This window comes from Saccostrea cucullata, unplaced genomic scaffold, assembly GCF_032062105.1.
Source record: "Saccostrea cucullata isolate Sc308-1 unplaced genomic scaffold, CSIRO_AGI_Scuc_v1 ctg84, whole genome shotgun sequence".
Classification (NCBI taxonomy): domain Eukaryota; kingdom Metazoa; phylum Mollusca; class Bivalvia; order Ostreida; family Ostreidae; genus Saccostrea; species Saccostrea cuccullata.
The window spans coordinates 682,692-695,846 of NW_026938747.1; the positions used below are offsets into that span (position 1 = coordinate 682,692).

General features: G+C 32.9%; 2 protein-coding genes across 2 annotated transcripts; both read left to right on the top strand.

The window, feature by feature from the left end:
- The first annotated feature begins 1,970 nt into the window (after positions 1–1,970).
- Positions 1,971–5,950, top strand: LOC134251141 (kelch-like protein 6). Its single transcript, XM_062733507.1, has 6 exons — positions 1,971–2,341; positions 2,473–2,511; positions 2,772–3,176; positions 3,432–3,651; positions 4,461–4,694; positions 5,386–5,950. Exons 1-6 carry the CDS (start codon positions 2,012–2,014, stop codon positions 5,883–5,885), a joined length of 1,728 nt encoding a protein of 575 aa, XP_062589491.1. The 5' UTR covers positions 1,971–2,011; the 3' UTR covers positions 5,886–5,950.
- A 3,284-nt stretch (positions 5,951–9,234) lies between these two features.
- Positions 9,235–12,842, top strand: LOC134251142 (C-type lectin domain family 17, member A-like). Its single transcript, XM_062733508.1, has 5 exons — positions 9,235–9,339; positions 9,776–9,861; positions 10,486–10,573; positions 11,863–12,085; positions 12,761–12,842. The coding sequence occupies exons 1-5, from the start codon at positions 9,279–9,281 to the stop codon at positions 12,783–12,785; spliced, it is 483 nt and encodes a 160-aa protein (XP_062589492.1). The 5' UTR covers positions 9,235–9,278; the 3' UTR covers positions 12,786–12,842.
- The last annotated feature ends 313 nt before the right edge of the window (positions 12,843–13,155 follow it).

Sequence of the window (13,155 nt, forward strand, 5' to 3'; positions counted from 1 at the left end):
ATTCACACAAAGTGATTCACTTACCAGTCTAGTCGAACCCTCAAACGGGGGTATACCCTCAAACGAGGGTTTTCCTTCCCTTAATGCAACGCGCTAAAGCGGAAGTGGAATTAAAGAACGATAACTCTTCTTATTTAAAAAATAAAATAAATATTTTTTTTAAAAATCACAAACATACAAAATGAATTGTCTACACCTTTGTTTTCAATTAAAAAATAAAAATAATTTTTTTTTCGTTTTTATTTACCTCATTTCTGAAGCGCAAAAGTTTGTTTACAGGACAGAACATGTTAATTACACAAAATTTGTAATACCTGGGAAGGAATTATATGTGGTTCAACATTAAACAAAACATTGTTTGTTTTTTCATCCGTTTTATTAAATTATGAATAAAAAATCAAGCATGGAGGTCAAGGCACAGAATACGCTAACTTTGCCAGAGAAAAGTCTCAATTTTTGCAATAAACATATAAATTTTTGCAATACAATCTCTTTAAACATCTTTAATCTATCAAATTTGAGTACATACAGAGCTACGAAATAATCCATCACTTTGCACAAGCATATTTTGTGGACCACACGTTTTTCCTTGAAAACGGTACTTTTTTAAGTGTCTGCGCATGCGCGTACCCCCGTTTGAGGGTACGGTTTTCCTACTTCCGTTTACCCCCGTTTGAGGGTTCGACTAGACTGCTTACGAAACTTTTTTTTTCGGGGTGTCCAAACACAGGCACCTGATTTACCTATTTTTCTTCTAATGGAAAGAATATACCCCTACCTAATAAATCACTTATTAGGTAGGGGTATATATATATATTTTTTTAAAGAAAATTAATGAAGATCAGATGTCTGTGTGTTCAGAATATGTAACATTGAGCATGTTGAGTTTTTATTGTTTTTTTTATCAGCTATATAGTTTGCTTTAGCTATATAGCTTTATTAAGCTACTCAGAATAGCTTGATTTAGCTATTTAAGACACTTTTTTCCCCAATAGGTTATTTTGCAGCATGTACAAAAAGTTGCACCAAAGTGCATTGATAACTCTTCAGAATACAATGCATGCAAAAATCACTCACCAAACTTCATCTCCTTGAAAGACTTTAGACTCAAAGTTCTTAAAGTTGTGGGGCTATTGATGAGTGACCATATACAGTTACTTCTTGAATGAAATTATAAAAAGGTCAGTTGCTTTATTCTAACTATTCCAACTCATTGAAAATCAAATAGGAGAATGTAAGCTTTTTTTGTGGGGGGATAGCCTTAAGTATATTTTTTGCGTAAACATTTAATTAAAGACACAGTTTTTTTTACCGTATGGTTATCTGTGGAGGGGGAGTAGTCATGGTAACAGTATTGTTATTTACCTGGAGACCCCCAATACTCAAGATGTCAAAAATCTATGTACACATTGCATTACACAGGAAGTCTGTGTTGGTAATCAGGGTAACATTACATATTTCATGTCTAAAAATATAATTTTATTTGGTGGACTGCAGTTACGGAAATAGAGTTTCTGTGGACGGCTTTCAAATTCTACAGATATCTTAGACAATATTGTTAACAAGTATACTAATTAGCTGTGAAGATTGAAAACAATTATTTTATGAAGTCAAATTCCCAATAGTAAAACTTGATAACTTTGAAGATGGTCCCCTAAGAAATCAGGATGGTAAACATTCAATTTTAATTAATCTTTAAACAATAAACATAAAAGTAAACATTATTCAAGAAACTTTATCCAAAATTCGTAGGGTAGAAATAAATGCAGTTAGACTTGGCCTTGTTAAAAAGTGGGAATAGGTAGAAGACAAGGTGACAAGAGAGTGTGCTGCACCTGATTTTAAAAGTTCAGCACTTTCCTAAGTACAATACTTTGACTAAGGAAGTCTTTAACATTGTGTTAATTAAATTATTTTTCATACTTTTTTGATTTTTTAGGACTGTTCATGATATTTGACATTGAGTTCTATTTACTGTAATAAGTCTCAGTGATACATTAATTGACCTAACATGGAAAATGAAACAAAGCATCTCAACAGTGAGACATGTAGCAATGGAATTGTTGTGGAACAGCATCTTCCAAATGAAAGTGAACATGATTTAAGGCTGATGGTTAATGGAGTGGAATTCCAATGTAATAAGCTACAAATGATGGAGAACTGTGAGTTTTTTAGAGGCATGTTTGAGAGCAACATGAGGGAAGCTAGGTCTGACTGTGTTCAGCTGGAGGAATCAGACATAGAGACAATGTCAGCTGTGATTAGCTACTGTATGACTGGTGAGATACAGCTGTCCATACAGAAAATTCACAGGGTCGCAGAACTGGCCTGCAAATATCAGGTTCTTGTATTATAATCTACTCTTTTAAAGGATTGTCAATGAAATACAGAGTACAAAATTTAAAAATATTATATAAACACATGGTGTTAATGAAGTCTCTTCTGAAGCATCAAATAAAATTTCATTTTCAGGTGTCTAAACTGATTGAAAAGTGCAGCATCTATCTACTGGTAGGTAAATCATTTAATATAATGTATATTGTTTGTAAATATAAATACATTTCATAGATAGTTTTTTTGTTTGTTTATACTGATAAAACATTTCAGGTATCTTATCAAATTAATTTTTATTGTCATTCATGTATAAAAAGTGCAGGAAAAGCTTCAAAAAATAATTTTTGGGTTCATTAAACAATACCGCGGTAATTTATTTCTGAAGAGCTTAAAACTGTCTTGCACTCTGTACCATTTTGTTCTGTTTATTACATAAGGAATCCATGAATGCTAACAACTGTATCTCTACCATGTTATTTGCTCACAACATCTATCTCAAAGAAGCATACAACAAATCCAAGGTCTATGTTCTTTGGAATTTTCTGAAGTTGCTTGAAAATGAGGAATTCTTAGAAATGGAAGTTTCTGATTTAAAGACAATCATTAGTGATTTTCAGTTGAATGTTAAATGTGAGTTAGAAACCTTAAAAGCTGTGACGTGTTGGATTAACCATAGAAGGACAGAGAGAATTCATTTGTTATCAGAAATTCTCTTGGAGTCCAGTCTCTTAGATTTCTGTACTGACCAGGACCTGGAAATGATGAGGCAGAATCCAGATATCATTGAGAACTGTAATAGTGATGTCAAATCCAGGCTAATGGCAGCAAAGTGTCACAGAAGGGTACATGTAATTAAAAACTTCATGCCTTGTATCAGAAATTTTTAGAAACTATTCAAACCTTACAGGATCAATATGATAAGGATAGATTTTTATAATAGTCCTGTTTACATGAAAAGTCTACTTTATTCACTTTGTTTGAATTTAGATTTAAAAAAAGAATCTAAATACAATTTTATGGCAATAAAAAAAATCACTCTTCAAGATGTGTCATATTTTTCCCTTAATAATTTGCAACTATTTATTATATCTTTCTAGAAGAGGCGGTACACCCCACATCAGATTGTTTCTGTGGGTGTACACATGGAGAGTGACTCTGATGAAGATGATGACAGGGAATCCAAATCCAATCCTCGACAGATCGTATCTTACGACGTAGATAAAAGTCAAACAATGCACTATGCTGACACACCTGATGGATGTCTGGTATCCCATGATGCTCTGATAGGAAAAAAAGGATACAGTGTCTGTGTCCAAGGTCTGTATTTTTTAGCTGAGAAATTTTGTAATGCCCACTGCAATAAATTATGTGTACATGTTATAGGGGGAGGGATGTAGATGTATAATGGACTTACCATTCCCACCTGCCCATACTATTACAGTGTATATCATACTGTAGATTCCTTATTTTTTGCTAGTACTTATTATGGCGAGATAGCTCTTTAACATCAAATTGCGAAAATGATAATTTGTGAATGGGCGGTTGATCAAGAGAACTCACATGAATTTCAGCACCATGAAAATAAGAGTGAGTAATTTTTGAGTGACACACCTCACAAAATTATGCAATAAATTATTCTTCCTGTATAATTAGGAGTCTACAGTAGGGTATTCAAGGTATGCTCAGCTTTAAGATTATATTTCGGCCTATTAATTTCAGGGGTTTTCCCGACCAAACTTTGGGAGAACATGCTTTTCTCAATACTGACTTTATGAGATGCTACATCTGTTGTAGATTTAATTTAACAGTTTTTCTTGATACTGGAATTGACTTTTTTTTAATGCTGGTCACTTTTTAGTTCATTGTCAGGGATTTCAAATTTGGAGAAATGATGCCTCTGCATAGGTTTGCAATCGATAAAAGTTATGCAATGAGAGTTAAAATGCAGGGTAAATGTTTCTAAAATCCATACTTGAATTCATATTCCTTCAAATACCAAAACTAAAAAAGAACATTTCATATGAAGTGTATGTTTTTTGAGTAATTACATTGAGAAAAATGTATATCATGTTGTCATAGTTGTCTCATAATCAGGGATATACAGTTTATGATTCCTGTATTTTCAGAAGAGAATATGTTTGTGAGTGGAGGGGAGAGTATGCTGGGGAAAAACACCTGGATGATGGAGATTTGGTGTTACAACTCATTTGAAAAGACCTGGAGTGTAGTGGGAAAGCTGAGAGCACCTAGAAGACATCATGCCTCTTGCATTCTGGGAGATTCCTCACTGCTTCTGATTGGTGGATTTGGCAGATACAGATATCGACTGGACTCAGTTGAAAAATGGAATTATCAGACTGGTAATATTAAATTTTGATCTGCAGAACACAATTATATTGTTCTGATCATATTTTGGAACCTGTCTTTTAATGTCTCCTGACTTTTCATTCTCTCCATTCTCCATTTTTGTATTACCATCCTCTCAGTCAGAACTACATGTAAATTGTCATTTAAACCAAATGTTGCTTCAAATACACTTAATAATTTAAATAATTCTAAATCCTTCTTTGTGTTTGATTCATGTGAACAAACTTGCAAGGATAGAAGATCATGCTTTGATTTACAAGTACCATACATCAATTTGTGTGAAAATAATGAGGCTTAAATTTTGATGTAGCAGATAATTCCCCAAATGGCTTGGTGATATCAGTCATTATTGAGAGCTATACACTGGCTGCTGCAAATGATTTCCAAGTTATTTCAAATCCTACATTTATCAAACATACATATGTACCTGTATTCTCCATAGGAGATCCATATAGCCAGCCCATGGTACATGGTACAAAGGTCTAGAGTTGTGCAAGTAGTCTGTATATTCTTTTTGGTCCAGGGTAAAGCAGGTATCACATATTTCCAAAATATCGATCCAAACTTCCATAAAACTATATTTTAGCATATCTATTCTCAAGTTCGAATTTCATATGGAGTTACTCAATATTTTAGCGTATGCTTTTCATTTGTCATGGAAATCATTGTGAATATTCTTTACAGAAGAGTGGCATGACCTGGCCTCCTTACCTGAGAGGATGGTCAACATCACAGCCTGTCAGTGTAATAACCGGGTGTTTGTCATCAATATTGGGTCGCTGTCTTCCATTTTGTCCTACAGCCCTGAATCTGACCAGTGGACACATCACCCTGTACAATGTACCCTGGGAGACGTGGTGTTTGATGCCAGGAGAGTCTGGATGATTCCAGACAATGGTGTCCTTTTTATAGGGATGGACAATCTTAATACAGTGTTAAAATTCAACACAGTTACAGACAAAGTTGAGGAGTGTTCATTATTTGATAAAAATGATGATGGTGTTGATTCATTAGGTTCTTCTGTATCGAAGCAGATTCCAAAACCTTTTAATGCAATGAGTGAAGCCATTCAAGCTCTGACTAAAGTTTACCACATACAGAACTATGTGAACAGAGACAAGTTGTGGTTATTTTTTTGTTATTTTGTTAAGAATGAACTTTTTGCACTTCCATCCTTTTCTTGACTAAATGCAAAAAGGTTTGCATTGAAAATATTGAGAACTTATTGTGTACATGTAAGAATAAAAACACTACACATGTATTTAGTTTTTATTTGCTTAATATACTAGACAAAGTACATATAGTGTCCCATCTAAAACTAGAGGTACTGTGAGCAATGAGCTCACTAAATGATACCCCTCGCCTGTCATATGATTATAATGGAAGAAATCCATGTTTTGCTGTAGCCGGAAAACCCAAAATATGTGTCAGATCAAAAAATAAAATAGGAGGTGCACAATAGCAATATGTAATAAAGATTCTGTGAAAATTTCACAAAATTTCACTCAGTAGTTTAAGAGGAGTTGCGGATAAGAGATGGGTACTCTAAAGCATAACAGACGTACGGACGAACGTACGTACAGCTGGAATGACAGACGGACGGACAAACCGATTACTATATACCCTCCCACTTCTGTTACGCTTTGGGGTACCCATTTCTTATCCGCAACTCCTCTCATACCGCTGAAGGAAAGAGCCATAGCTGCCTTTCCGACGACACGGCCTACTCAAGTATTTAAAAGGAAATCGCCTGTTTCTATTTATAGATACATGTATCTTTTCAATTCAAGATCATACTACATGTACATGTATGTAATAATCATTTGTGGACCAGTGTTATTATTTTCATAGTTGCAAGTTTGTTACATGACAATCATTTAAATAGTTCAATACTCTTATTCTAAACAAGACTTTTAGAAAATCTTAAAAATAAAACAAGATAGCAGCTACGACTTAGGGTCATTAAAATAGTTTAGGACCGTTTTTCCGGAGACACTTTCAAGGTGCAATGTTGTATAATATATCTTTTACATTATTTATACACATATTATAAAATAGAAAGAGAAAACTTAAGAAAAATGCATAGAGAGAAAAAAAATTGCATAGATAAAAAAAAACTGAGGGATTCGAACTCACGATCATTATGTTTACAGTCCAGCAATCAAACCACTACGCCACGAAGTCATTGAAATCGATAGGATAAATTTAAGACAGATTGTTGATTTTTAAAATAATATGAGAAGAAAAATTAAATACATATTTTCAACATTTTCAATATGAAGACCACCTTTAACAAAATTTATCTAAATGTAATGAAGTGTAGTCATATAAGAATAAAATTATTCAGAAGTTGTTTTTCTGGTTAAGGGTGGTCTTTAGCTACAGTTTGTCATTGTTCAGGGGGATACCTCTGTATTTACTATATTCTCTATATAAAATGAACGATTTCTATATCTGTCATATGAGGGATCTATTAATATTTAAATATTACTTTTGTGTGATTTGCTTTAAGGCATGTATAAACTAACATTGTATGACAAAATTTTGAGTAAACAATGTATTTAAAAAATCACTACTAGAGTAGGCGAAAGTGACTACCAAATGCGCTATGGCTCTTTAATGAAACTTTCACACAATCTTTTATTACATATTGCCATTGTGCACTTCCTATGTTACTTTTTGATCTGACATATATTTTGGATTTTCCAGAGCAAATCATGGACCCTGCCATTATATTCATATGGGAGGCAGGGGGTATCATTTAGTTAGCTCATTGCTCACAGAACCTCTAGTTGTTAATGAAATGTTCACAATTTATACCCTATAATTTTATTTTAAGTTTAAAGCAGAGATCATCAAAATAATATCGTTATCGGCCTACTTTAACAACGACCCCTTTCGTGGCGAAGCCGTGACAATGATTTTCAAGCAATGAAAAAAAACATCCACAGATACTGAGACTTTCAATTATCATATTTATCATTGAGGTTACAATCAATTGAAATTAAAACGAATATTTTAGTAAACAGAAAAAATTTTTCAACAATCCTACAGAATCACAAACCGAAGTTTGAATACAAATGCCGATTTATTTTCAGACAACTAACATCACAAGGCTCTTTCTGTCAAATGGAGAAAATATTATGAAAATAATTCTTTATTCATATGAGTTTAATTCAACAATCACTGACATTCACTGTGAAAGTGGGTATACTCATTTTATTTTCAGAAAACTAAAAGAACAGTTAGAACATCTCCTTGGCCTTCCCCTCAATTGAGAACTTAACTGGACCTTTTCCATCCAGTAGAAAATCTGGCTGACAGAAAAAGTCCAAATTAAGTTCTGGTTTTAAGTAATACTAGTACATCTGAAGTTGTTGTTAATTAAACAGACAAATACCCTTACATGTAAGTGATATGAAATATATGGAGATAACGAACAGCATGCAAGCTCAAAAGTCCATATAAAACTATACAATAAAAAAAATAGGAGCGGAGCAAACACGGACCTCCAAAACATCAGAGAATGTATCAGGTGCCATGGAGGAGTGAGCATCCACTGCCGACCGGTCACACCCGCCGTGTGCTCGTTGTCATGATCCGGAAATAACGGAAAAATCCGTTGTCAATTCAGTGTGTAAGTAATGGCCTAACCAATTAGTATATGAAAAACGTCAGCCAGCATTTGACTCGATGAAAAATTGTATTTGCTGACAAGGTCATTGTATCGACCATAGAAGCTATACGAAATGATGACTAAACGAGACTGCTGATATTCTTGTTTCATCAACTTGTTGGTCAATAATTTGTCTCGTTTTAGAAATTGTACATACATACATATGCTCTTGCGTATTGAATCAACTGAGAGATATAAACGCTGCATGCAGGTGATGAAGGTATATTGCTGCATAAGCTGACGATTGAAAAGTTATAGACATCACGTTTATCATAGAGCTTGGTTGTTAAATTATCATTAACATCTTTTTGATATGAAAAAGAGTAGGTTTGTTTTTGACAACATTTATGCATTTTTGTAGATTGTCCTATAATGATCTGTTGGAATTTCCATGGGTACTAATTGCACTCCATTTTTTTAGCAGAAAAATTTATGTATTACACGTAATTTGAAACAGGCTTTATTCAAAAACTTCTAAATGCAAAGAAGGCAAAAACGAAGTCTTGCTGTGACCTTCAATTCAACATTTAGTACAACGTTTTATCAGATATTTAGCAATACTCAGTATTCATTTTCATTACACATTGATTCTATATATCCTTTTGAACTCGAACTAAAAGATCTAGGCTTATAATACTTTTCATATTTGAATATCAATGATAAGAAATTTATATTTTTAGGCTCGCGAAGACCGGTCTCAACGAGTTTGAGAATGCAAAACAGTATTTTTAACTACACAGTCTTCTAGATTTGAAACATAGCATTTATAAATATAGTTCTTATCATTATTTATCATACATTTCCTAAACACTGACAACACCGTTATGATCCTTTACCTTATCAGCTGTACATGTATATGGTTTATATTCGTTTTGAATATTAGTTCTCGGATTTGATCAGCATGCAATTTAATTATATTTTAGGTTTTGCTGCTGTGCTTTGGGGTTTTGAAGGGGTAAACTGTGAGTATAATTTATTTAGATTACTGTATAAATATATCAGGAATTTAAAAAAACACTGTTGATTTAATTTAAAATATTATAATAAACAATTGTGTACTATTTTTTACCACCCTATATTTCTCTAAGAGTAAAATAAATATTAGTACTGAGCACACGACTCTTAAATAATATTTCATTCCCTAAATCCTTCCTAGACAAATGTAGTTGTTTATGCCATGTTGTAGATTCATGAAAGTAATTTATATTTGTTATAATATTTGTTGCTCAGAATAATAATTCATTGTTTTAGTACTTGCTGTTAAGATTTGAATGATAATATCTCTTACTTTGGAACCTACATGTATTTTAAATCCAAACAACCTTCAAGCATTCCCGAATTACCTCTCTCCAATTTTTCACCTAATCAAGTCCTACATTTATTTATTTATATTTAAAGGCGTGGGTTGTCAGCCGGGTTGGAATCAGTTTCAGAATAAATGTTACTGGTTCAGTCACACTACAAGACCATGGGGTGAGGCTGAGGTATGGTACTCAAAGACTTTGATGATACTAATTAACTTCTTTCAGTTACATGTACATTACATTGTTTCGTTGTGCTGATGAAGTTAATATGGTTATTTAATAGACTGTGTCCCTGCTGACAAAGCAGGTAACAACATTGTCTTTGTTTGTAATGCTCATTATTTCAATTGTGAACTTGAATTCTACAAGTGGTAATCCAACTTATACTCATAGTTACATATCTAAGGAAGAAATTCTTCAAAATCGTATGTTTGTTTTGAATATTTTTAATTTCCCGAAGAACCAAAATGAATTTGAACTACCATATATATACTGGATTCTAAAACTTCTTAAGAATCCTTACAAAGATACATAGCGGGTTCTAGTAAATGTTCAACTAAACCTCTTTCTTTACCCCTCACTAGGGTATTAACAGTAGTGATGGAGAAACTTCAACAGCACTGCGCAACAATATACATATATTCAAGAAGTGGTGAAAATCAGATGTGGATACTTAAATCAAGGAATTAAATTAACTTAAATTTGACTCAAATTCAAAGGGTGTGAGAAGATTTACATTTTATTTTTCCTTGCAATTTTTAAAATTTGATTTGCATTTATTGTGTGATGATAAATATTTTGCAGGCTATATGTTTAGGTTTTCAGTCTAAATTGGCAGAACCGAGGACACATGCAGAGTCAGCATATCTTATTAGTCATTTTCAAAGTCTTCGTAAGTATAAAGCATTAAATGTTTCCATTACTTCGTAGTACTCATTTCCTGATAGTGATTTTTTTTTTTACTAAGTTCAACATATGCATCATGTACATACGAGGGGTTATCAAAAAGTTCGTGGACTGAAGCTATAAAATTAGTAGTATGTAGTCTGTACTTTCAAAATTTATACGGATCAGAAAACAACACAAAATAAAGAAATGTTAAAAATTTTAGCCTAATACGTTCATTATTTTCCAAATTATTATAAAATGAAAACGACATTATATGATCACCCGGCGCTGTCGTCGTTTATTTTCATGACGTCCGATAACGTCATTGTTTTTTCAATGTCCTCTTCTGCAACCTCATACACTTTCTTGATGAGATTCCCCGGAGCTGAGTAAGGACTTAAACCCACCTTGTTTATATGACTTTACAATGTCATGAACAGTGGCCTTCAATTAATATAATATTTCAGATGGATTAATACATTGAGAGAGATCCGCGCTTGATTGTGCCGGCACATTTTGCTTTTGGTAGTTCAATATCTACAACACATGATCAACGTCATTTTTGACGAGATTGATTTTTCTCACCTTGACTGCTAATCGACATAAACTGTGTATTCCTTTACTATCTGAATCTATTTTGGTATTAAAAGACATGTACTCTGGATGCATATTATTTCTCTGTTGCCGGTTTCAGCATATTTTAGGTCTATACTATTTTTTTCAGGGGCAAATCTTTATAGAATGTTAGAAACGGAAACCCCTCCCCCTTTTGACATCATTTTCAAGGCCTCATTTGGTTGGATATTCCGTGTAAAATTTACGATAGAATTTTATAGAACTTCCAGAATGAAGTGAAAATTTCATATTTTATAGAACAATTGTGTCCCGACACATACCTGAATTGACGGGATTTTTGGATATCAAATAATCATATCAAATGAGTTTTTCTCAGTTACAAAAATGTCGAAAAAACGTCGTTTTCGAGGTTGCGCCGCCTGGACATACCATTGCTTACAAAAACATTACTAATTTATTAAAAAATAAAACTCATGATTTGTGGTTTATTCTTTGGATAGAAAAGATGATGCTAACTAGATATTTCAAATTTCATTTATGTACCTTGAGCGGTTTTAATTTTATGGCGCTAGTCCACGAACTTTTTGATAACCCCTCGTATACCTTATAATTATCAAATTTTGACTAATATATTAAATGTTATGATAATATCATACGTTTCTCAATGAGAGAATTTCGAAATATAAAATGAGAACCAAAAAAAAAATGGAATTTTAGATGACGCCAGATTTTATTGGATTGGAATCTCAGACTTGATAGAAGAAGATCGCTGGATTTATTCTTCTGACCAGCAACCCATCGCCGTGAACGACTTTTACCCTGGTGAGCCTAATCAACATACAGATGCAAATTGTGCAGCATTGTGGGATACCGGGCATGGTAAATGGGCCGATGAGCCATGTGGACACGTTTTTAGATTTGTATGCGAAGCGGAGTTTGAGTAAGTATTGCTCTCATTGAATTTATCAAGAATTAGTCAGTATGATACACCAGTAAAGCAAAAAAAGTTTTTGAGAACAATAATATATTGGCTTGTAATTTTTATTGATTTGAAAGATTTCCGTTGGCTTGTAATTCCGCGGTATCATTTCATCTCTATAAGAAATTATAATTGAAAAATATTGACTACGTTTACTGAGGGAATAATAACGAACTACAATTACTATTAATTGTTGTAGTAAGATTTAATTAGACTTTTGATTAGTTTCAATCTCAAATTTTCCAATGGATGCGTGTAGAGAAATGAAATATTACAATTCATGGTCATGTTTAAAAAATTGAAATGACCAATATTGTTTAATATCCAGATGGGCCGGAATTGAATTACAATTTATATAATAATACTAAGTAATATATACATATACAACATGAACTAGGGGTCTTCTGTGGGTTAATTCAATACAAATGGGACTAAGTTAACCTTAATTTGGTTCAAAAGCCCAGGGAGATATTGAGAAAATATATATTTTTCTGATAATTCATATTTTCATTTACTTAAGTTTATAGTTTTTCTCCGAAATTATTCATTTTTTAGATCTTGGAATCATTTATTCCGTAATTTTTATGAAGTATGTCTGTAGTAAACATTATTAATATGTACACTTTGCCTTTACAGCGAAGGTGGTGATATCCTTGGATAAATGCGACTCTGTTCTTTTTGTGGTGTGTCAGATATTATAATAAAGAATCATATAGTATCATGCAAGTTTTTAGTGTTAAATTGGTCACTTATTTGATGATAGGTCATTAAATTAAACATTCTATATTCTGCATTCTAAGTATACTATGTATACTAATTACAATCGTACAATTTATCTGCAGAACCGAAGCCTTATGGTTTTATAAATCTACAGATCCCGTAATTTAAAAAAAGTGCAATTTACGGCGCAAGCTTTGTTGCCCACTTTTGGGAAGAATGTGTCCACTTTCCAGCATCGACCATTCAGCTACCTTGTATTCCCTATTTCGGACACATTCTTTCACCAATCTGTTTATTACATTCACCTCCCA